Source organism: Eulemur rufifrons, chromosome 28, assembly GCF_041146395.1.
Source record: "Eulemur rufifrons isolate Redbay chromosome 28, OSU_ERuf_1, whole genome shotgun sequence".
NCBI classification, from domain to species: Eukaryota; Metazoa; Chordata; class Mammalia; order Primates; family Lemuridae; genus Eulemur; species Eulemur rufifrons.
In genome coordinates, this window is record NC_091010.1 from 16838801 (window position 1) to 16862497 (window position 23697).

At 44.8% G+C, this 23697-nt stretch overlaps 1 protein-coding gene across 26 annotated transcripts in view; it reads right to left on the reverse strand.

Moving 5' to 3' along the window:
- KCNMA1 (potassium calcium-activated channel subfamily M alpha 1) overlaps positions 1-23697 on the reverse strand; it is a 725165-nt gene that overhangs the window by 56711 nt on the left and 644757 nt on the right. For all 26 annotated transcript variants that reach the window (XM_069460487.1, XM_069460484.1, XM_069460483.1 and 23 more), the window contains 2 exons: positions 19540-19764; positions 15784-15976 (listed from right to left, as the gene is read on the reverse strand). In XM_069460487.1, coding sequence (XP_069316588.1) covers positions 15784-15976; positions 19540-19764 — 418 coding nt within the window. The remainder of the gene's footprint in view (positions 1-15783; positions 15977-19539; positions 19765-23697) is intronic.

Consider the following 23697-nt stretch of genomic DNA (forward strand, 5'->3'; position numbering starts at 1 on the left):
CAACAGCAAGAGAACAAATAACCCAACTAAAAAATAGACAAAGGACCTGAATGGACATTTTTCTAAAGAGAATACACAAACAGCCAACAAGTATATATGAAAGGTGATCAAATTCACTAATCATCAGAGAAATACAAATCAAAACCACAATAAGATATCATCTCACACTTGTTAGGATTGTATTATCAAAAAGACAACAGATAAGTGTGGGTGAGGGTGTGGAGAAGAAAGAACCACATTATACACTGTTGGTGAGAATGGAAATTAGTATAGCCATTATATTATAAAAACCAGTATAGAGTTTCTATGAAAAATTAAAAATAGAACTTCCATATTAACCGGCAACCCCACTTCTGGGTATATGCACAAAGGAAATGAAATCAGTATCTGAAAGAGATATTTGCATGTCCACGTTCGTTGCAGCACTATTCACAATAGCCTAGATATAGAAACAACTTCAGTGTCTGTCAGTGGAGGAATGAATAAAGGAAATGTGGTGTGTGTGTGTGTGTGTGTATGTATACATATATATAATGAAATATTATTCAGCCATAAAAAAGAAAGAAACCCTGCCACTCGTGACAACATGGATAAACTGGAGGACATCATGCTAAGTTAAATAAGCCAGTCACGGAAGGCAAATACTGCATGATCTCACTTACATGTGGAATCTAAAAAAGTCAAACTCATAGAAGCAGAGAGTAGAACAGTGGTTGCCAGGGGTTGGGGTCAGGGTGTGGGAATGGGAAGATGTTGGTCAAACGGTGCAAAGTTTCAGTTATAAAATGAATAAATTCTGGAGATCTAAAATACAGTATGGTGACATAGTTAATAATACTGTACAATATACTTGAAATTTGCTAAGAGAGTAGACCTTAAGTGTCCTCACCCCACCTACACACACACAAATAGTAACTACGTGAGGTGATGGATGTGTTACTTAACTTGATTGTGGTAACCATGACACAATGTGTATGTGTATGAAATCATCATGCTGTACATCTTAAATATATACAATTTTTATTTGTCAATTATACTTCAGTAAAGCTGGCAGTGGGGAGAAAACCATTAAGCTAGGTAGACCTCTTGAATTTATATGCAAATATATCTTTATATATCTATAAGGAGGTGGGGGAAGGAACAAAGAGAAGATGCATTATTTTATTAGATATTAAAAGGGGTGTAAGACCCCTTCCCCAGTTAGGAACTAACATGCTACAGGTCTCCTGGCTGAGGGCAAAATTACTCTTTTGAGGGACAAAAGAGTCAAAGGAGGGAAACCAGGTGCCACCTGTCATCTAGGTGGAGGAGCGTGCGTCCTACTCTACCAGTAGCAACTCCGGAATGTGTCACTTCACCAAGGGCAGGGCTCCTGCCATAACCAATCGGTGTAGATTGGAAGAATATGAGATCTTCTGTCAGGGAGCTGTCCCGGGCCTAGTCTCTGCTTCAGAGAGAAGCTCCATTGTGTGGCGCCATGCTACCCTGTCCACTGAGGGGAAATTCCCAGGATGCACCGTTAATCTGCCCCAGTTCTTCCTCAACTCCTCTGTGTGCTTTTGTAAGTCTACCCTACCTGGACTGCTTACCTCCCAAAGGTGTCTTGGTTTCGACTATCATCTATTTTCTATGCATACTTATAGTCAAACAGAGTCGATGGTAGTTCTGACTGCTAGTTACAAATGGATAATACCTTGTTATTTGTTCATCTTTGGGGGAAAAATGAAAAAAGAATGGTTAAACTGTCCAGTAATAGTAATAATAAAAATAGCCAACATTGCTTTATCTCCAACTACATCCTAGGCACTACGTGCTTTACATCTATTCACTCAGGGCTGCCATGTACGGTTGTAAAGTTTGGGCACTGCACAATAGCTAATCTAAGTGGGCACCACTCATGTCATGGACATAGTATATTTGCATGTTTATTACAATACTTTTCCCTAGCAGATGGCAGAAAAGTGTATTGTTCAAACATAGTACATTATGACAATTTTTCAACAGATGGAAATAAAGTATCTTGAGAAAGGAGCGGCTTTTTCTGACTTATTAAAAGTACTATATGGACAACAGAAATCCCTGTATCTCATTTAATTCTCACAGCAACTCAATGAGCCAGGTGCATTTATATTCTCAGTGAGAAAACTGAGACACAAAGAGGTTAAATAGTTTGCACAGGCCTAGGTGGTGGCAGAACTGGGATTCCAACCCAAGCTGTCTGTTCCAGACCCCACATGTGCCACAATTAAATCTGACAGCAAAAGTGCTATTTCTATAGCCCCTGATGTTTTATAAAACCCTCTGCAGCCGTCATCTCTTTGTACTGACACCCGATTCCTCAGCATCTTTGGGTGAGGTCATTTTAACAAATCCCACTTTAGAGATGAAGAAATGAAATCTGGAGTGTTTACCCAAAGTCAAGTCACACCTGATTGACAGAACTGGGATTTAAAACTTGGCTCCCTGACAACCACGTTTGTGATTCACCATTATGAATCCCATCTTCTAAGTTCCTCCTGCTTCTGTCTACCGCTGAGAGGAATGTCCATCCCTGCCTGGCCAGGGAAGCTCTCAGGAACCATTCAGAGCTCCCTGGAACAGAAAGCAGAGATATTTTCTGCCCTTTATTGAACTTTGGAGGTCTCAGTCCCACAGCCTCCTTAGGCCTTGGGCTGATACTGTGTCACAGTGTATGCAGTGAGACCAGTCAAAGGTGGAGGGCCAGGAGCTATTAGTAAAGGTTAAAGGAATAGGACAATTTATACTAGAGACAACTTAGCTGTCTGACCAAGGCTCCTACACATAAGTTCAACATCTTTGATCTTTGCAACCCTTTCCCAGTGCCCAGTTGTCAAATGAATGAAGGGTGATTGAAGCCTGGAGGGGAGGTGTAGGTTTTTTAATAAAGGTATTGAGCTGCTTCACGTCAGTTAGTGCAAACTAAGAGAGCAAGCTGCATGAAACAGACAACGGGATTAAATCATTTATTCATTTATCACTGCCTCCACCAACCTCTACTAAGTGTCTGCCCAGTGTGAGGTCTGTGCTAAGCATTTAAAAATATTTCTGGTGGTGCAGGTGAGGAGGTGAGTAAAACAATAGAACAGGCTGCTCTTCTGAGGACCTAGTCAAGTTAACAGTAGTCTCACCTGCAATCATTTCCTTTGACATAGTGAGTGCTCTAAGTCCCTTGGTTATATCATTAGTACACACAAAGCCAAGTGACCCTTTGTGAAATACACTTGGCCTTTCCTGCCTATGTGCCTTCTATCCCTCGGCTTCAGCCCTTCCCATATGCCCATCAGCACCCTTACTTATTGATAGTCACACCTATTTCAAATCCAAGTCCATTTACTCCGGACCTGCCCTGACTATTGCAGCCCAAAGCAACCTCTGCCTTCTCATGACACAGTGTAGGGCAACGTCCATGTGGCACTGAAAATATCTGGTAGAAAATCTTTGTTGGAGTTATGAGACAAGACGGTCAATGACTACTAGACTACTTTTCTAGAATACTAGGAATAATTTTCCTCCAGTACATTTCATGACGTATAATTGAAGGATTTAAGGACCATTCATAGCCTTAAATATTCTATAAATCCAGAACATTTTAGTTTATAAATCAGTTGTCTTCCTTGCAGGGCCACTTTTAATGAAAAAAAAAAAAAGATTTTACAAGTGTACCTGATTTTTTGCCTAGACAAAGATGGGTGAAAACAAAAATGCACGGAGTGGTTGGCTAGGCTCATTTGCCAGCCTGAGGGGTGCATGCTAACTTCACAGCAGGTAGATTAAATCTGTGCCTGAGAAAATTAAAAGCAGCTCACACTATGATCTTTGCAAGGTATTCTGGAATGTTCCAAATCCTATATCGTTAAGTATGTATTGGGCCATACAACTTATTTTATTAATATATGTCTTTGTCACTTTTGCCTGTAGATCCTATTAGCTATATGATGGCATACACTACGAAAAGAGCAAGGATACTAACCCCAGGCACAGGGTGTAAACCAAACTGATGTTCAGGAAAAGAACTATTGGTTGACCTATCCTTATCCAGAATTTCATCAGGGGTCTTAGAGAGTCCATGGGATTATAAGACTTCCTTTCCCTTTCCCTCATACACAACTGCACTTTCTTCCCATAGGACACTTTTTCTCTGGACCATTTTCTGAGCCTAGACTTTGAGGGCTAGAGATGTCTATTCATTCTCATCTATGGCCTTCTACGGAAACTTCCACCTGGAGACTGGAATGAGTAGATTAAACTGGGAAATATTTAGTTAAGTCTCTTAACAAAGAAAGCAATGGCTGGGTCTCAAACATTCCACTGTCTTTCTGACAGCTCCAGAGTCAGATCTATATTAACAAGAAAACAAAGAAAAGAAAAAGAAAAAAAAAGCTGAAACAATATTACTGTTCACAGAGGCAGGCTCAACAGAATGCTTGATATTTCCCCCAACTCTACCTTTGTTTGTCCAGTTGTTGTAGCAGGAAAGACTCAAGACTCAGGAGAATAGCATCTCTCATCATTCGTACTGGTGGGGCCAGAACGAATGGAGATTTGTGTAGATGAGAAACATTCAAAACAAATGTCAGACTGTTGGGCACACGGGGTAGTGCAGGAGTGAGGCTGGCATACCTTGAGTGCTTTCACTCCCTTGAATGTTTGTTCTGGGGAAGCTTCCACTACCCTTGAAAGCAGACATATAGATTCAGGCCAATTCTCTCCAGAACAAGACTTGTCTTAGCTCACAGTAACCTCAAACTCCTGGGCTTAAGCAATCCTTCTGCCTCAGCCTCCCGAGTAGCTGGGACTACAGGCATGCGCCACCATGCCCAGCTAATTTTTTTTCTATATATATAATTTTAGCTGTCTAGATCATTTCTTTCTATTTTTAGTAGAGATGGGGTCTTGCTCTGGCTCAGGCTGGTCTCTAACTCCTGAGCTCAAACGATCCTCCCACCTCGGCCTTCCAGAGTGCTAGGATTACAGGCGTGAGCCACTGCGCCCGGCCAAGACTTGTCTTTTATAAGACAAGTTGATGGGGTGAGAAAAACATAGACTTTGAAATCAGTCTGGAGATCAACTCCATGTGCTCTTCACTAGCTATCGGACTTTGAGGAAAAAGTGCTCAATTTTCCCTAGCCTCTATTTTCTCATCTGTAAAATGGAGATAGTAACCTCTGCCTGAGCAGGTTTTCAGGGAGATTGAATGAGATATTGTATATGAATGTGCCTAGTGCATGGTCACGGGAAAAAAACCCAAAAATTACAATTTTTAAAAAGCAGCTTTACCTGAGCACCCAAATGTTGAGGAGTAAACCATCATGCCAGAGCCCGATGCTGAGACAGTGAGTGCAGCCCAACTCCAACGCCACCCCGCATCTGTTTTCTGTCTCTGACGCTAAGGTTTCCTTTCACTGTGGTTGTCCCAAGCTGGGCACCGCCTGAGTGGGGAAGTGAATCTGCTCTGCATGCAGTTGGAAGGGAATGATGATTTCATCTTTTCATACTTTTTCTCGCCCACACCCACTGTCCAGAAAGCCCTTCATGTATGGAGAGCAGAAGACCCTCCACAGGTGCAGAAAGTTTCCAAGTTTCTCAATCCCTCATTCCGGCTGCTGCTGTTGTTTTTCCTTGTTTCTTTCACTAGGAACATATTACCATAATAGTAAATGGCAGCCTTAAGAGGATCGCTCATGTGATGAAATATGCTGTGTAGGAAAAATTCTCCTAAGTTGAAGTCATTTAGAAAACAGCTGCAATCGCTGCTTTGCCGAAATACATGTGCACCCTGCGCTAGGATTCATCTTGTGATGTCCACAGAAGAAATGTAACAGGGCAGACCCCTTTCTGTACTGGAGCCCTGCTCAGAGCCCTAAGCCAGATTTTCTTTATTGTTTAGTAAGCTCTTTTAATGAAATGTACTACTCTTATTATAGAGGGCTCAAAATAAGATCTAAATCACAAACCAATAAAAGAAAATTATTGGGCTGGGTATCTAAAGTTACTACCTAGAGGCTACTCCAGGGTGGTATTTATAAATCTCTAAACAGTTAAGTATAATTGTCTTTCTGGTTTTTGGGACGGAAGCCAACAGCAGTTTCAGTTCCAACGGAAGAAAAATATTTTAGCACTGAGCTTTGTTCATTCAGTGGGTATAAAGAGAAATGGCTTCTCCCCCACCGCCATTTCAGAATTGAGAGGGAATATTGTGGTAATGAAATGTTATATGGGAGCAGCTGAAAAAATGCTTCTCGGGTTTCAGGGAGGGAGAATGTGTGTGAGGATCTGTGCCTAGGTGTGTTTGCAGGAAAGAGGGAGCAGCCTGGGTGTGAGGGGAGCCGGGTTTGGGGAAGGGGAAGAAGGCCGACCACGAGGAAGAGAGGGCAGGTGCGGAAGGGTGGCGTGGGAGTTGAAGAGGGGGTGGTCTGTCCAATTAATGTGAAAGCCAGATGTGCAGCTGCTCACCCCAAGGCCGGCCGCTCCCCATCTTTAAACACAAAGACAGCGCTGTCCAGGAAGGATGTGAACACTTCCACTAAAAGACCCATGACCCCATCCTGCCAAACACCACAGCTCTCCCTCTGGAGTAAGAATGTAGATCACATAAAGCACGGATCCCTATGTCATACAAATCAAGAAAATACTGGATACCCTCAGCTTATAAAGGACCACAGAACTCATCTCATCCAATCTCCCTCCCATCACAAAGAGCATGTCAGTCGCTTTCCTTCGGCAAATGGATATGCAGTGGTAGGGTGCTCGCTACATTTTCAGTCAGTCCATTCAGTCAGTCCGTTTCCATCTGGAAACGTCTCCCTTGTGCTGGGCTAAAATCTGGTTCTCCTTAAGTATTAGCCATTGGTCCTGGGACAAAAGTCCCATGGAACAGAAGCTAAAATGGCCCTTCAAGTCTGCTGGCCTTGTTCTCTTAACCACCTGGCAAGTGACATGTGGCCCAGGCATTGTCCCATTCTGGTTGTCCTCTTCTTTACAACATTCTTACGTTTGGTCGATTTTTCCCTTCAAATCTTCACCACTCTTGACACATGTGCTCTCATGCCGATCAGGATAAAACAATCACTTCTCAAAATAAACCACACTCTTACCAACAAGGCTTCCCAGCCTGTCTTTACTGATCATTTGGAAATTAACACACAGAGGACCCCAGTACATCCCATCCTGAGGCTTTTGTCCCAGAGTTCCACTTTAGGAAGGTCCTTTTGAGTCCTGCTTTTTGTCATCCCATAATTTGGAGATCCTAATCCACGTTGTCTGACACAAAGATAAAACAGAAACCGCATTTTCTTCTCTGGAACCGTAAAAGACATCTCAGACTTTAGGATGGGGAGGGGGCACCCTCTGCCCCCAATTAATGCCATCTCTCCGAGAGCTGCTGCCATACTTCCGAAGAAAAATGTCATTCCCGACTGGAGGCTCTTAACCTTTGTTGAAATGCAGACAAAGGAGAGCGTCGGCTCACATGTGGACATTCATTTGGTATAACTCTGGCTCCGGGTCAGGGAGGGCTGGAGGAAGCGTGCTCTGTGTGTGTATGAGTGTGTGTGAGTGTGTAAGCCACTATAATTTTTTTTAACTTGGTGTCTATAACGAGGCACAGAATATAGAAAAATGAACTTAGAGGAGGCAGGAGAAACCAGGCAGCGGACACATGTCCTGGAGTGGATATCTCGGCTTGCCCCTCTTTTGGGATGCTGGGGATCCAGCTCAGCTTGTGGCTCCCTCTGTCCTCTCTCTCTAAGATGGTCCTCAGACTTCTGTCCTTCAGCTGTCTTCCCCCCACCCACCCCACCCCCCGAGGCTCTCTGTCACTCCTAGAGCAGGAGCGACGGGCCCAATCTCCGGCAGCGACCTTCTCCTGCATTCAGGACTTCGTCTCCACCCTTTGGCTTTTCATGCCCACCTGGATTTTCCACCAAGTCCCTGTGGAAATGAGCCACAGCTAAAACCCAACCCTCCCAGCACTGCTTTCCCCCGCAGCCTGTCCCTCCACTCTGCAGGCCTCTTCCTGTGAGCAGGAAGGAAGCTCACACCCACGCGGGCTGTTTCACACCTGCAGTGATTCCCACTAGAGCCTCCCATTCTGTTACCTGGCTCCCCTCTGGACAGCCACAGTTCCTGACCAGTGTCGCGGCAGCCTCTTCCTTTCCACTCCAAACAATGCTTCACGGGCTGCCAGATCAATCTCCCTAAAGCTCAGGTCCAAGCCCATCTCTCTCCTGCTTTGAAACCTTCCATAGCTCCCCAGTGCCTACTGAATTATTTACAGCTTCCTAACTCATAAACTCATAAAATATTATTTACAGCTTCCTAACCCAAAAAGGAAAAAAAGATCCTCCATGCCCAACCCACATTTCAGCCTCGTCTCTCCCCGCTGTCTCACACATACCGGGTACTCCAGCCAAATCGTACTCATTCCTGTCTCTCTGACACACCCCTGTGACCTCCGCCCTCTCACTTCTAGTCTTCTCCCTGACTCGAGCCAGCTCTCTTTGTCTCCACCTGCTGAAATCCCATGCATTTTTTCAGTGTCTCTCAAACCCACTTTCCTCTTTCTGTTCCCAATATTGGCCCCATAGAGTGTAATTCCCTCACAGTAGTAAAGCAACCTTCTGAAGCAGTTACACGTTTGCATAGGAGGTCCCTAGGACTGGGAATGTGTTTTACACTCCCTGCCCCCCCCCCCAGCAATGCCTGCTGTGTACAGTTTGGGCACACAACAAGTGCTCAATAAATGTCTGTGGCATTGGATTGACACCTACAGGACAGGTAGCATGAATCAGATGAATGCAGATAACAGGAAAGGGAACAATAGAGGAACCTTAACACCAACATTCAAATTTTGCCCAGACATTGAAATACACACATAACTCCATCTTGCTAAAGAGACCCGGGCTTTGAGGGGCGCACACTGCTGGCTTTGGAGGTGAGCGACATGCTGTTCCACAGTGGGTTAGTGCTGGATCTCGGCTCTGTTGCCTCTCAAAAGCTGTGGTGGGAGGATGGTCTGTCCACTGGGCCACTACTACCCTTTACTTATCACCCTGAGACATGTGACAGGAACTGGATTGGCAAAGACAGCCAGTTAGGCAGAAAATAGCCAGAGCCTGTGGCCTCCAACACATGACACCCCTCCCCCTTTTTTCTCCATTTAAGGCTTTCCAAGTCTTAGGGAAACTGATGACAATCCAAAATAATATGGGTGGTGAGGATGGGTGGAGACCATCAGGCTGACCCAACAGAATCGTCCTAACAAAGCAAAATGATTTAATGGTTAGGATCCCAGTTCCCGAGACTGGGAGACCTGGGTGAAAATCACTACTTAACTTCGCCAAGCCTCTGTTTCCTCATCTTTACAACTGGACTAGCAACCTCCTGACCTCACAGCCCTCCTCTGAGGAGCACCTAGGGCAGCAGTTCCCAACCCGGTTGCACATGAGAACCAGATGGGTGCTTACAAAACTCCTGGAGCCCAGGTTGTACAACAGACTAGTTCAATCACAACTGCCGAAGTGCAACCCAGGCCTCAATATTTTTTAAAGTGTCTCAAGTACAACATGGAACCAAGGGTGAAAAGCAGGGATCTAAGAAATGCATATTTTCTTGATTGGCAAATGCCTACCACATACTCACAGCAAACGGGCATTAACATTGACATTATCATTACGATGGTCGTTGCTGTTGGTGGTGGTGCTTGTAGTGTTCAGAGGGCCTTTGCTGCGGGCCCAGAGCTTCTGTGGAGAACCATCCTTGGTGTAATGCCACCGAGCTCTTCTCTAGCGCCACAAGGAATATTTCTTCTCTGAGGCCATCACGTATCCCTCTTCGTGAGCACACCTCCCACCCTTTGACTCTCCCACACTTTAATCCACACTCCTGCTCTTCGACCTCACAGGGATGTATTCCTTTCTTTGTTCTTGGTTGGCCCCTGGGTCTGGAAGCCCCACCTCCCAGTTTGACTTCTCCAGCTGCTGGCTTAGCCCCAGTGGCCACTCATTTTCATACCCTCTCAGCAGCACCATGGAATCCTTTGCCTCCTGTGAATTCCCATCTCAAGCTAAAGCCAACTTCTACTTCTCTTCCTGACAAGCACTGCAAGGAACACCACAGGGCTGTGTTCACCGGTTCTATGACAGCTTCATGGTTCCAACTTCAGCTGGACATCACCGAGTCAATGGGACCAGGACTGAATTCTCAGCCTTCTTTCCCAAGCCTGTTTCTGCTCTTGGGTCCTCCGCTTACTTTATCGCTGCTACATCCACCCAGTGGCCAACCTCGAATTTCCTTCCCAGCTCCTCACCCTTGCTCGTCCATCCTCCTTCCTGTCCAATTGGCTTTCAACGCCTATCTTCCTGTGCTTCAAATCCAGCTCAATTTCTGTCTGCCCTCCCTACTGACATTGCCAAGGCTGCCCTGTTGGCCCCATCCCATCCCAGCTAGTCCATTGCATGGTCTTCTTACAAAGCTCGTGCCTCCATCGTCCCCACCTGTAAACCATGCTCATATTTTCACCTGTTATCTTTTTCAAATACAAATGTAATTACCCTCTTCCTGTAAATCCTTGATGATTCCCCCAAATTCACACCCTTAGCGGGACAACAAGTCTATGCTCTAGGCTTGTGCTGTCCAGCATGGTAGCCACTAGCTACAGGTTGCTTTAAATTTACATTTATTAAAATTAAGAGGCAAAATTCAGTTCCTCAGTCACACTGGCCACATTTCAGGTGCTCATAGCCACATGTATTTAAGTCATCCACAGATGTCACCTCTTCTTAAAGGCCTTCTCAACTCCTCGAAATGCATCAAATGAGAAGCCCCTGGTGCTCCTCTATACCTAGGCTGGTCCTTGTCTCACTGCTACCGTAATCGTTTATGGGGACATCTCCTCCACTCACTTGAGCCCTGCAAGCATAGGGACCAGCTGAATCCAAGTCACCTTTGTGTTCTGGGCCTTTCTAGTGCCTGATGCGCAGGGAACAATCTTTTATTCCTCTTTCTTTCCCTTAGGAGTTACCCTTCCGGGAAGGGTAAGCAGGAAGACACGATAGGATGCTCATTTCATAACTCGATGTGAGCGTAGAACGGGAAACCCATCGCACGCTCCCTCACTTCAGGTGCAAATGCGAGTGACTCTCTGAGAACGGACCCTGCCTGCCTCTGCTCCTCCCCCTCCTCCCAAGATCAGACTCAGTTCTTGTCTTTTCGAACCACAGGGAAACAGTCTGGCAAGAGCCACTGTTGTACCAGCTGATTTAAATTGAAATGTTTTCCCCAGATAAATGCGTGCTAAATAATACACCAGCTCTCCAGCCAAAGGGAAGTGACAGGCACTCTGTAAATAAAGGCACTTAGTTGCTGGTAAAGAGCTGTAAAGTGGTTCTGAGCTGATGTTTGCTGACCAGCAAGAAGCAGCTTCACCTGCTTTATGTAATTGTCACTGCAGTGGTGCCTGCTGTATATTAAAACTGCATCTCGTAGACCCCACTCTCACAGCGGATACGCCATCCAGCTTGGGGTTTGCCGCCTTCTCCTGTAATTGTTTTTGACAACCAGCCATCACATCTCAGATCTTTGCAGAAAGTGTCTGGTCCAGAATCCCTAGGCTGGGTCTGTTCTGACACCATGTGGGCTAGAAAAGTGACACCAAAAGGGAATGTGAAAAGAGGAGAGAAGAGAAAAGAGAGGTTTTATTTCAGTCTTGGAGCTCTAATAACACACAGTGGCAAGTGTCCGATAAAGGTCCTACTTTCTCAATGTTAAGACATATTTTTCCGTTAAATTGTATCATGTTAGAAAAACTTTCCGTAAGATTGCATGAATATTCTGGCCCAAGAGCACAACATTTGTCCCCAGTCCACATTTCTGTCCAGCTGAGTTCTGGAGAGATGATAACGTCTCTCTCCAGATAAAGCAGAGGGTGGGGTTTCATAAAGGCCGGCAGGAACATAATAATGAAAGTGGGGGTGGCAGCCCCCAGAAATCTACGCAGTTACCACTCACAGGAAGTTCAACTTGTTTCCCAAAATGATGAGTAACATGAAATCCCTTTTGTTTTCTGGAATTCCTATCCCCTTGGAGCTTGGTTATACCAAATGCCCAGATGAAGGATGGCAAAAGTTTCTGAAGCCAATGAGCACTCCAGTTGGTCAAAAGGGTCTGAAAGAAAGAGTGATCAATGACAAGGAAACTCAGCCCTTCCGTCTGGCCCCACAGGCTGAGGGGAGCCCAAGCAGTCAGGGGACAGGGGACAGGGGACAGGGTCAGCGGCCAGAGGTGAGCACTGGGGAGGAAGAGAATTCTCTGTGTCAACAGCCACTGCTAGACCAGTGCCTTTGGAAGGTCAGAACGTTACCAGAGGATGGTGTTAAAAACCAAGAGATGAGCAGACAGGATAAGAAAACAAGGGGACAGGGGTTCAGCGGGCCCACAGCTTCCACACTTTCTCCTCAAAAGCAGAACAGACTGCTGGCCGGTGGGGAGGCAGATGCCCCCTCCTCTGCCAACAGAGGTCCAGGAGAATCACTACCAAGCACAGCAACATCCCCTCTGCCTTCTATTCTTGCACGTGTGTCTCAGCCCATTCAGGCCACGATAAGAAATACCATAAAGCAGGCGCCTTACAGACAACAGAAATGCATTTCTCATAATTCTGGAGGCCGAGAAGTCCAAGATCAAGGTGCCAGAAGATTCAGTGTCTGGCGAGGGTTTCTCACTGTGTCCACACAGTTGCAAGAGTTGAGGGCTCTGTCTTGGGCCCCTCTTGTAAGGACGTTAATCCCATTCATGAGGGCTGCGCCTCATGCAAGGCCACACCTCCCAATGCCATCCCATGGAGACTAGGGCTTCAACGTATGAATTTGGGGGGGATACAAACATTCAGACCATAGCAGTGTGCACGTGTGTGTACAAGAGAAAGAGTGCCTTTTTTTTTTTTTTCTTTGGAGGTAAAATGAGCTCCCTCTCAACGTCCTCCATATTTCCTGCCAAACCCTACTTTTCATGCTTATTCCTGTGCTGAAAAGAATAAAGGCAGCTTTTGAGCACTGGAGAGTGGAAGCATTTTTACCAGTTTGGTCTTTATGTAGGATCTGAGAGGCCAGGATAAGGTTTGAGGGAGCTGGAAGCAGCACCTATATCAGATGCACATGTAACTGAATTATACACTGAGATTCTAATCTATGGCCCTGGAATCATGATTGAATTGGGAGGAAGCAGGCGGCTGGGCAAAGGGAGTGTCTCCTGCTCCCTCTGGCTCCCTTCCACCTCTGCTCAGAGGGAGGACTGCTGCTTCCTCTTCTTTCCATTCCCCTCAGTGGCTCCTTCCTCCCCAGGAGAGGAGGAGCATCTAACAGAGTTGGTTTCAGTGTGTAGACTTACTGTGCCTTCAAGCAGCATATTCTGTTCCAGTCACCTGGGGATCTTGTTAAATGCAGATTCTGACCCAGCAGGTGTGGGGTGGGCCTTGAGATTCTGCATTTCCAACAAACTCCCACCCCAGGTGATGCCCATATGGGGAGAGGGGGTGGGCTGGGTGAGACAGACATTAAGAGCAAGGGCTTAAAGGCAGGAGCCAGAGGCCAGCTGGCCTCTTCTACCTCCTAGCAGGCCAACTTCCTGTCTTCTGCACCTTCCTACCTGGGCTGCCTGGGCAGGCTGTGCAGGAAGCAGGCTCTGCCTCCGCAGTCCGCAGCTGGTAGGAAGAGCTCAGGCCTCTCGTAGGACCTGGACATGTTGCTCTCTCCTGGGCACAGCTGAACAGATGGGTACCAAGATTTAGATTTGGGGGTGTTGGGGAGGATGGTGGAGTGAAGAGGTCAAAATTAGGCTTCGGGCTGTGCCAGGGCTATGTCAAAAGGACGGAAGCATCTACCCAAAGGAACAAAAGTCATTCTATAATAAAGACATCTGCACTCGAATGTTTATGCAGCACAATTCACTATAGCAAGGATATGGAAGCAACCCAAGTGCCTGTCAATCTATGAGTGGATTAATAAAATATGGTACATGTATACAATGGAATACTACTTAATTATAAAAAATGATGGTGATCTAGCACCCCTTATATTTTCCTGGATAGTTCTTGAGCCCATCCTCCAAAGTGAGGTATCACAAGAATAGAAAAACAGGCACCACATGTACTCGCCATCAAACCGGCACTGACTGATCAACACTAAAGTGCTCACGCAGTAGTAATATTCTTTGGGAGTTGAGGGACTGGGGTGGGTAAACTCACAACTAATGGAAGCAGTGAGCGTTATAGGGGGGAAAGGGCACGTCTCAAATCATGGCTTCAGTGAGGCAATGTCATAACATGTAACCAAAATGCTTGTACCCCCTTAATATGCTGAAATAAAAATAAAAAATAAAATAAAATAAGAGGCCTTAGGAGACCTCAGGAAAAGAAAAAAAAAAAAAAGGACAGAAGCCATTTCACATGTGACACCAAAGTGGAAGTCTCTTTTGCCCTTGGCCAGAAGGTGCTGTGAATCTCAAGACCCTGAGGGAAGCCCCAACCCCCTCTTTTCAGCCCCCAGCAGTGAAGACATTGGCTCTCAGAAAGCTCCCCTGGGAGCTGCTTTGAACCTGAGTCTACCAGCCTTTGGCGGCAGCTGCCACTTTCCAAATCTCCCCCAGGGCCCTTCCCCCACTGGCCAACTCTAGCCCAGAACCATGCCTGGAGGAGGATTCGAGGCACTATTGTTCCCGGCTTTGCTGCAATGCTGAGCAGATGTCAGAAGGAAGGGGTGGTGATGCCAAGTTGACAAAAGATAATGTGGCACAAATCCAGGGTGCATGATCCAGCTGAACATGGGGGGGTGTCATTAGACACTTGCCAGCTATCACTAAGGTGGTGCTTCATATCCCAGTAGCTGTGGTTCTCATGGGCTGTGCTCCTTCACCTTTCCAGTATGGGATGATGGGACCAGGCCCCCATCAGACAGCCAATGCCACCCCTCCAGTAGACCACCTGTGACAAGGATCCTATAGTTCATAGCAAGCCTACATAGAGGTGTCACTCAGAGGAACATGCTTTGCATCCTATCCTGCCAGATCCTGATTGCTAAGGTCGTTTTTTCCAGAGGTTTTGCTGTGCTGCCTCTCTGAGACTCCTAGATGACATCTTTACTTGTAACCACCTGCCCAGGATCCCAGAGCAAATGACAGGGAAGATTGGGGGCAGAGCAGGAAGGCACATGTGTGTCATTTGAAGCTATTGTGTCTCCTACAGGAAAATGCATGGGCTGACAAGTGTCACCTCTTGCTAAATGACTTTTGGTGTCTGTAGAGTCCCCACTCTCTGGAGATCACCATCTCCCAGTCAACAGGGTCTTAGAGGCAGCTCGAACAATGCAAAGTGTAACACCCGCCTCCCAGCTCAATGGCAAAGACACATACTGGGAGGCAACGCTGGGAATTGCGCAGCCAGCATCTTTTCAGTGCTCTGACATTTAGCTGATAACCCTGCTCACAAACCCACTGTCTGGGAAGGCTGGGGGGGCGGGGGTGGCCATTTAAAGACCTGTTTATTCTCCGGGAAGGCAACCTAGTCTGTGTGTGGGTGATCAGGTCAAGCCTGCATCTTGGGATGGCAAGAAGAGGCAGCAGATGTCCCTTTGAAAGCCATCACAGCAACCGCAGGTTTCACTGCCAGGCAGGCTGATGTGAGCCTCTTTGAATTACTGAGTGAAGGATATCCCTCTTGCCAGCCCCTGTCCCCCGTAGGCACAGCAAAGAAGTATTACAGGCTGTCCTTACCTTGGGAATTAGCCTGCAAGACCCCGATGCTGTCATCAAACTGCATAGATTTGATGTTGAGTGACGCCAAGATGCATTCCTTGTCCTGCAGCGAAGTATCATCAATATTATTCTGATTGGCTGACAGGATAACGCACATGTCACAGAGGTTGATGTTGACAGCCCTTAAATCAGCCCGACTTAATGGCGTACCCTTTGGCATAGAGGAAAGAAAAAAGAGAGAGAGGAAGCGAGAGAGAGAGAGAGAGAGAGAGAGAAGCAAAAGTGAGACCGAAAGAGGAGAGGGAGAGGGAGAAAAAAAAAAATAAAAACAAATTAAAGATTGAGCCGGAGCTTTGGGGAAATTATTTAACAAGTATCTTTTTTATGCCTTGACATTAAGCTGGCCTAACTACGTTCAAGGGAATAGGAGCCGTGTGCTAATCTAAAGGGTAGTCGGTGCTGATGGCAGCATTTTAGGCTCGCTCTCAATACTCAATCAAGCTATTACTAACAAACGCGGGAGAGGAATAATGCCAGGGTTCTACATCTTCCTCCTGCCTGGAAATTGTCTTGATTTAAGTAACTGTCCTGTGGCAACCTCTGGCTTTCAGAATGTAACGAGGGGGTGGGTTGCAAATGCCTGTTTATTTAATAGCAGGTCACTCCTGTCTCGGGCAAAAGACAGCAGTTCCAATGCAACCAAGGGGAAATCGCCCGTGAGCACAGAGTGAGGAGGTGGGGCTGGAGAACTGCTCGATTTTTATTTGGAGGTGAGGGGAGGGAGTGGAATTAACGTGCGTCTTGCAAAGGAGAGCTGGAAAAAATTAAGCTTCAAGCCATATCATTTTATTGCGTTTTTCAGCAAGAAAAGAAAACCAAAGGAAACGGTCTAATTGTCATTATTAGTATTAACTACACTTTTGGACATGTGTACAATGGAAGAGTACGCAGCACGTACTAACTCTCCATGTAGGCATCAGCTTGGAAGGATCTCTGAGATAGAAGGAAAATAGTTCTAGAACAATTTAAAAAGTATAGTTTCATTTATGTTAAAAAAAACCCCACAAAATAAAACTACATATTCATAAATATATTTATAAATGTATGTAAAATTCAGAGAGAAAGCACAGGAAAAATACCCACTAAACTAATAACAGTAATTACCTCTGGGGAGGGGAATAGGATTGAGAAGGTGAAGGGGAAAGTTTGCTTTTGACTTTATATACTTCTGTATTGTTTGAATATTTTATAACAAGAACTTATCTGTATATTACTAGGGAAATTAAAAATAGATGAGCCAGTAAACAGATGTTTTTAAACATAATAAAATAGCAACAAAAGACAGTAGAAAAAGCCCAGATCCCGGAGGTAATGACAGAGAGTCCGGGAATGCAACCACAGGTAAAATAGAAGGGTTGGTGTTGAAAGACAGGGCATGACCGCCACATTCTCTGTGTCCTCAGGAGAAGCCACAGCAAAACTAATCAGGCTATCCTGTGTCATAGCTTCTAGGTGGCCAAGCGCATCATTTTGGGGTTCCCATACAGGCATCAGCTTCACTGGTCCCCATCCTGAATCTGGTTTTTGCTTATCCTGCATGGAGATCCTAGTTGCCTTCAACCCACTGACTGTGTAGTGTGAGGGTTTGCCAACAGCCATAAATATATCTCTGGACGGCTTCCTCTAGTCTCCCTTTCTGGAGAAGTGGCTTTGAGAAGATGGGACTTGGCTGCAGCAATGCAGCCCATCAACCCTGTTTTATGACTCAGTGGCAGTTATGATTCCATTCTCAGCCCCCAAAATATTGCTGCAAAGTAGAACTGTGGGAGAAGGGACATTTAGTGCTGTGCGTGCTGGGAAGTTACTAGTTCCAAGCCCTGGAGCAGTATCCTTTGAGAGAAGAAGAAGAATGCCCCCTTCTCCTATGATCTCTTGGTACAAAATAAGTCTGACCAACTTCCTGAATCATTTTGCCAGTGCATAAGCTTCAATTGCCTGCATCCATATTCTTTTAATTTTCACCTTGTAGAGAAGCCAGCAGTAATGGTGATATAAGACAATCCCTGTGCAGTTGTATGCACATGATTTCAAACCACAAGAAATACAAATGACATGCATAGACACCTCTTGTGTTTCTCTGGGCCGGTCCTTTATGTAGGGTACTGTTTACACAATGACCTGTGTGAAGACACAGGTGAAGGCCCATGTTGTGCACATCTGTTGTGCTTTAGTATGCTAAATTTCGGACGGTTTGAAAAGGACCTGAAAATATGAGAGCTCATTTATACATATGAAGGCAGATGAGTGAATGTGTACAAGGGCACTCAGAAGGAAACACATACATATATCCATACAGCATGCACGTACACAGATACCGAATATCATACACACACACACCACACACAGATTTATGTATCTTGGCAAAATAATAAATTCTTTACAAACATACTTTTAGAGCTCTGAGGACCATGTGGAAGAGCACGTGTAAGAAGGTAATGGTGGAAATATATAATCAAATCTACCATATCTCTGAAATTAGTAAAATATATGTTTATGCTCTTCTGTGTGTATAACTATTTGTTTATCTATAGGTGACTATTTTCAACTGCATATGTTCACTAAGGCAGCAGATTTTTGGTCCCACATCCAAAGGAGATCTATCTGATATTTTTTCTCACTCTTTAAATATTTATTGGGTCCCTATTGTTCCAGGCATGATGTGAAGACAAACGGTGGCTACTAATGAGTAGCATTTGTGGGTAGGTTCTCATATGTTCTTTAATGAATTATATTACTTGCTTTTTTTTTTTTCTTTTTGTTCTTTTTGGTTTTCTGAGGTTCAGGAAGTTGGTAATAAAAATAATGGATTTTAGCTCCATATCTGGGGGGAAAACCCAGACCTCATGACAGGTAGAGAAATCCATGTTCCTCAGTTTTAGGGATGTGAACTCACAAGAAAAATTTTGGGAGGATAAGTGATATTTGCATGAACTTGTGACATGAAGGACTACATCAAATTTTGAAATGCACAGTGCTCTACAATTTTCTGAAAGTCTGTGGAAAATATATTGGTTATGATTAGGAAGTAGTTAGTGACATGACTCCTAAGTCATATAGTCCATATTGTAAATTACCAAATTGTTCCTTTTAGATTGGGGTCCTAGTGTTCTGTAATCAAGAATATCATACACACACATGTGCGCATGCACACACACACACACACACACACACACCACACAAACAATAAAAACATTGCCGGGCTTCTAAATGAATAGGGGTTAGGGGTTTGCCCACAGAAGGGGTTGGCCTTCTGTACAGCAGAAATAAAGAAATCTGTTATTTACATTTATTTAGTTAAACAAGAGGTGGAACAAGTTAAGGTTTCTCCAAGCATTAATAATGCCATAAGTAAAATTCTATAAATAGTTCTATAAGTAAATTTTTTTGATAAGCATCACACTATCGAAATGCTCTAGGTTTTGTGTAGACAGGAGCAAGAGAGCATTTAGACACTGATATGGTTAATACATTTGATACAAGCTAAACTTCATCCCTGATGATGGACTGAACTTGGCTGCAAATTCCTTTTAATAAGGTCTCCCAGGGTTTGGATTTTCCTGGACAGAGCACAGGGGAAGTGCTGAGTCCTCAGGCCCATACCCAAATGAAGCAGCAGAGGCATGATCAAAGCTACCACTATTACATCCATCTGGGATTTTCTTTTGTGAATGAAAAGAAGAAGAAAAAGCATCAATAATGTGACCTTGGACTTACAGGCAATATGGACACTTTGGGGAAGTTATGAAGCGTCTCCCATTCCCGCTTGAGGTACTCAATAGAGCCCACAAAAACAATGTGCTTGAGCTCGTGGTAATGAAAGTTGCTGGCACGGAGTGGCATCACCAGGTTCCGGAGGCCAATCAGGGCTGAGCTGACGTCACCAAAGATGCAGACCACGACGTGGCCACTCAGGACAGTCATGGCGGCTTCGCTTCGGGTCTGCAATGGAGAGAAGTGTGTGAGTGCTGGAGAGGAGACCTCGTAGGGCTGTTGTAAGCAGCAAAAAAAATCATTTGTGCGATGAATCAAGTAAACATTTGCTGAGTGCTTACTATGTGCTATTATTTTTATTCGATCAATGTTACATACATGCCATATTTATAATTTGAGTATGTGTACGTATTAGGTTTATGTAGTATATTTATCTAAACATATGTCTGCACATATTACTACCTTCTTTACTAAAGATTTAAGAAAGATATGCCATAGATATATGTAACCAGAACTTTCATAATTATTTTCTGGGAGGGAGAATAAGAGGGAAAAGTAATATTTATGTTATTTGGAAAGGGAAGTCTTAGTTTCCACGAAACTTTTGATAAAATGAGCTGCCTTTCCTGGCTCTCTTGCTGAGATGATGATAGATCTCTGTGTTGGTCTCAGCTCGAGAAACCTGAGTGTGGAGTTCTAGACTTATCAGTGAGGTGTCAGTACATGATTGCATCAGCAGGTAGAACATGGCATCCAAAGCCAGGAGTGACAAACCATGACCCCCAGGCTAAATCTGCTCCATCACCTGCTTTCATATGTCCAGTGAGCTAAAAATGGCTTTCGTGCTTCATAATGGTTGAAAAACATCAAAAGAACATTTCATAATATGTAAAAATTACATGAAATTCAAATTCCTGTAAAGTTTTACTGGACCACAGCCAAGCTCATACATTTAGGTATTGCCTATGGCTGCTTTTATGCTACAACAGCAGAGCTGATCAGTTGCAACAGAGATCGTATGGCCTGCAAAACATACATTATTCATTATAAAACCTTTTGCAGAAGAAGTTTGCTGCCCCCTGTCCAATGCTGCCTTGGGAGTTTCAGGGGCATTCTTTGAGGGGCCCTCTTTGCATAAATTATTCAGAGAAAGACCCCTCAAATAATCATTAAAAGGGGCTAGAGAAGGATCAGTAAGAGCAACAGGCCAATGTCTTCCTCCAACTCCAGCCCGCTATCTACAAAGGAGAAAAATGAAAGAACACAATCACCCCATTTAGAGGAGGATGCCCAACTTCCCAGGAAATACAAATAGTCATCTGCTGCTGGCCCTTTGGCTCACTGTAGCTAATGAAGAGGGTGACAATACAAGGAGGCCAGCTGTGGGCCTTTCTCTGCCTGTCCTGGTCCAATGCCTCCCACTGCATGCCGGAATGGCCCCATGTGGCTTACGATGCTTTGGGGGAGGCATACTAATATCCACTGCACATATCAAACTCTGCTTGATTTAATCCCTAGAATTGACCAGTGCATTGATTGTTTAAATGCCAATATTGCAATTCACGGCAATGTCAGGGTTATTACAGTAACCTCCAAGGAGAGGAGGAAGCTAGCTTTCACTCCCTGATCGTTAGAATAAAGCAGAGACTGTCACCGTTATTGGTTTCCCTCTGCAACAGTCCAGGGAAACCTGAGACACAGGCTACAAGAAATGCTTTATAAACTGTGACCAAGGAGGACCCACTGGGGAGCTCACATCACATATCACCACTTCATAGAGAAGACCTGGAGTTAGTTATCTGGGCCGCATGGAAGTGTGAGTGCCGGGGTACCACCAGCAGAGTCAACCAGTCTGTAACGTGCTGTGATGGGGCTCCTAATTAGTTTTAATTGGCCACATCACCTGGGAGGCTAGCTCTCTTCAACGAGCTGGAGGAATATAAACTGGGTCCAGGGTAGGAGCTGGAATTCTAGAATGGGGAGGCGGGGAAGGCACCAGTTAGCAGAGTGGCTGAGGCACAGATGCTGACCCCAGGTGCTTAGATCTGGGGATCAAAACACCAATCCTCAGACTGGCCACAGTAACATGACCTGAGGGACCTTGTAAAAATCCTAATTCCTGAGCCTCAGCCCTGGAGAGTCTGATTCTGCCAGGTTTAAGACCCACCAGAAAAACTACTCACGTGTTTCTTTTATGTATCTTAGGTTTCCTATGCATCCTCCAAGGCCCAACCCAAGGTGGGCTCTAATGGCCTTAAACCCTCTCCAAACACAACATGTTCGTATCTGATGGGACTTGCCCCATACTAGTCCTTCTCCCCTAGATTTGAATAGCATATTGTGCTTACTATCACTTAGCTTTCAATATGTTGTTTCAGGCTTACATTTCATATCTTCTCTCTAATTATATGATGATTTCTTTGCAATTGGGACCATCTCTAATATATTCTAATCCCCAAAGCAGTTAGTGTCCTTGCACATTGAATACACACCAGACCAGATCTACCTCATGTAGCTGGCCATTGCTCTCATTCTCATCTCTAGTCCAGTGCCACTTTAGGGAGGGCTTCTTGGGTCATATTGTCTAGGCAGCACCTCCCAGTTTCTTTCCAGACCATGACCCTGCTTTATTTTTTCCATATCTCTGTATCAATATGTGAAATGTTATTATGTACTCTTTTGTCTACCTGGTGATCTCCTCTCTGCCCTGTACTACAATAGAATACAAGCTCTATGAGAGCAGTTTTTGCCAGAGGTTGTACCTCCAGCCATAAGAATAGTGCATGGCACAGAGTAGGTGTCTTATAAACGTTTTGTTAAATGATGTTACTTTTTAGATGTGAGAAGTAGGAACTCACCTCCCTAAACTTTTTCATGCTCAAAGGAGATATTGATTCAATGTCAGTTAGCATGCATGTCTCAGGAATATCTAGGTAAGTCATTAAACCCTGGGCCCCAGATAGGGCATCCAGCTTATAACCTGCCACAGGTGGTAACACCAGGCTAAGCTTAGACCACCACAGCGAAAGTGCCATGGATACAACATCAGAACATAAACACAAGGAGCAAACTTGCAGGTATTTTGCCTGCAACTTCCACACCTCTGAGCCAGCCGTATTGGCTCTTAATGCTTGTTTATAATTAAGTTGAGAACACACACACATAGATGAAACACAGGGAAAAAATCAAGTGTATTAGTTCAAAGCCATTCTGAGGACCTGGAACAGTATTTGTTTAGGAAGGGTGGTCCCAACTGCAGAAATGATAGGATTTTCCTGGCCAGCAGACAAGAACAGGCCCAGAGCAACCTGGGGATTAGAGGCACGAGGGAAAAAGAAACCTTCCATCTGACTTTCCTGATTATTAATCCATTTTTCATGGATTACTGAGACAATAGACTACAGGATAGCTGATGTAGGCATTAAAACCTAAAGTGGTTAATAAAACGAGAGCAGAGAGTAGGATGGATTGTTATCTACGCTGACATTCCTGGGACAGACTGGGAGAAGCCACTGCTGCTAGGAAGATGCTCATGAGCCATCCACGAAACAGGGCTCTGAGTCCCGGCCTCCCCAAGGTGACGGTGGTTCATCATTGTCATCTTCAGCAAATGCATCTGCTTGTGTACAATGTGTGCTAAGAAGGATCACAAATATGCAAGGCCATTATCGATAAGAATATAAACATTGTTATAAACAAACAACAATCCAGGTAGCATTCAGATTTCTTCATAGAATTTAGTAATAATGATAAGAAGAAGAACAGGCAACTTTATTGAGGCATATGTTGTGTTTTAATCTTCACTGCAACCCTGTGAGTTAGGGTCATTCTCATCTCATCTTTTTACAGGTAAGAGAGCTGAAGTGCAAAGAGTCAAGCGACTTGCCCACGTCCACACAGCTGCTAAATAGCACAGGCAGGCTCTGCCCTCAGAGCCAGATCCACGGGAGTTACATGCTTACTGCCTCCCGCAGTGCCTTTCACAGGGCGCATCATCACCCACTGCTGTTATCAGCCAATAAATATTCAGAGATGGAAAATCCTGAACATTGCTCATGTTCCGATTGGAGTTCTAGCAGCTTCAATCTATGTTCAGAATTTCAACCATCAAAAATAATTAGGACCGGGGACTGTATGGTCCCACTATCCAGCTAGGAAAAC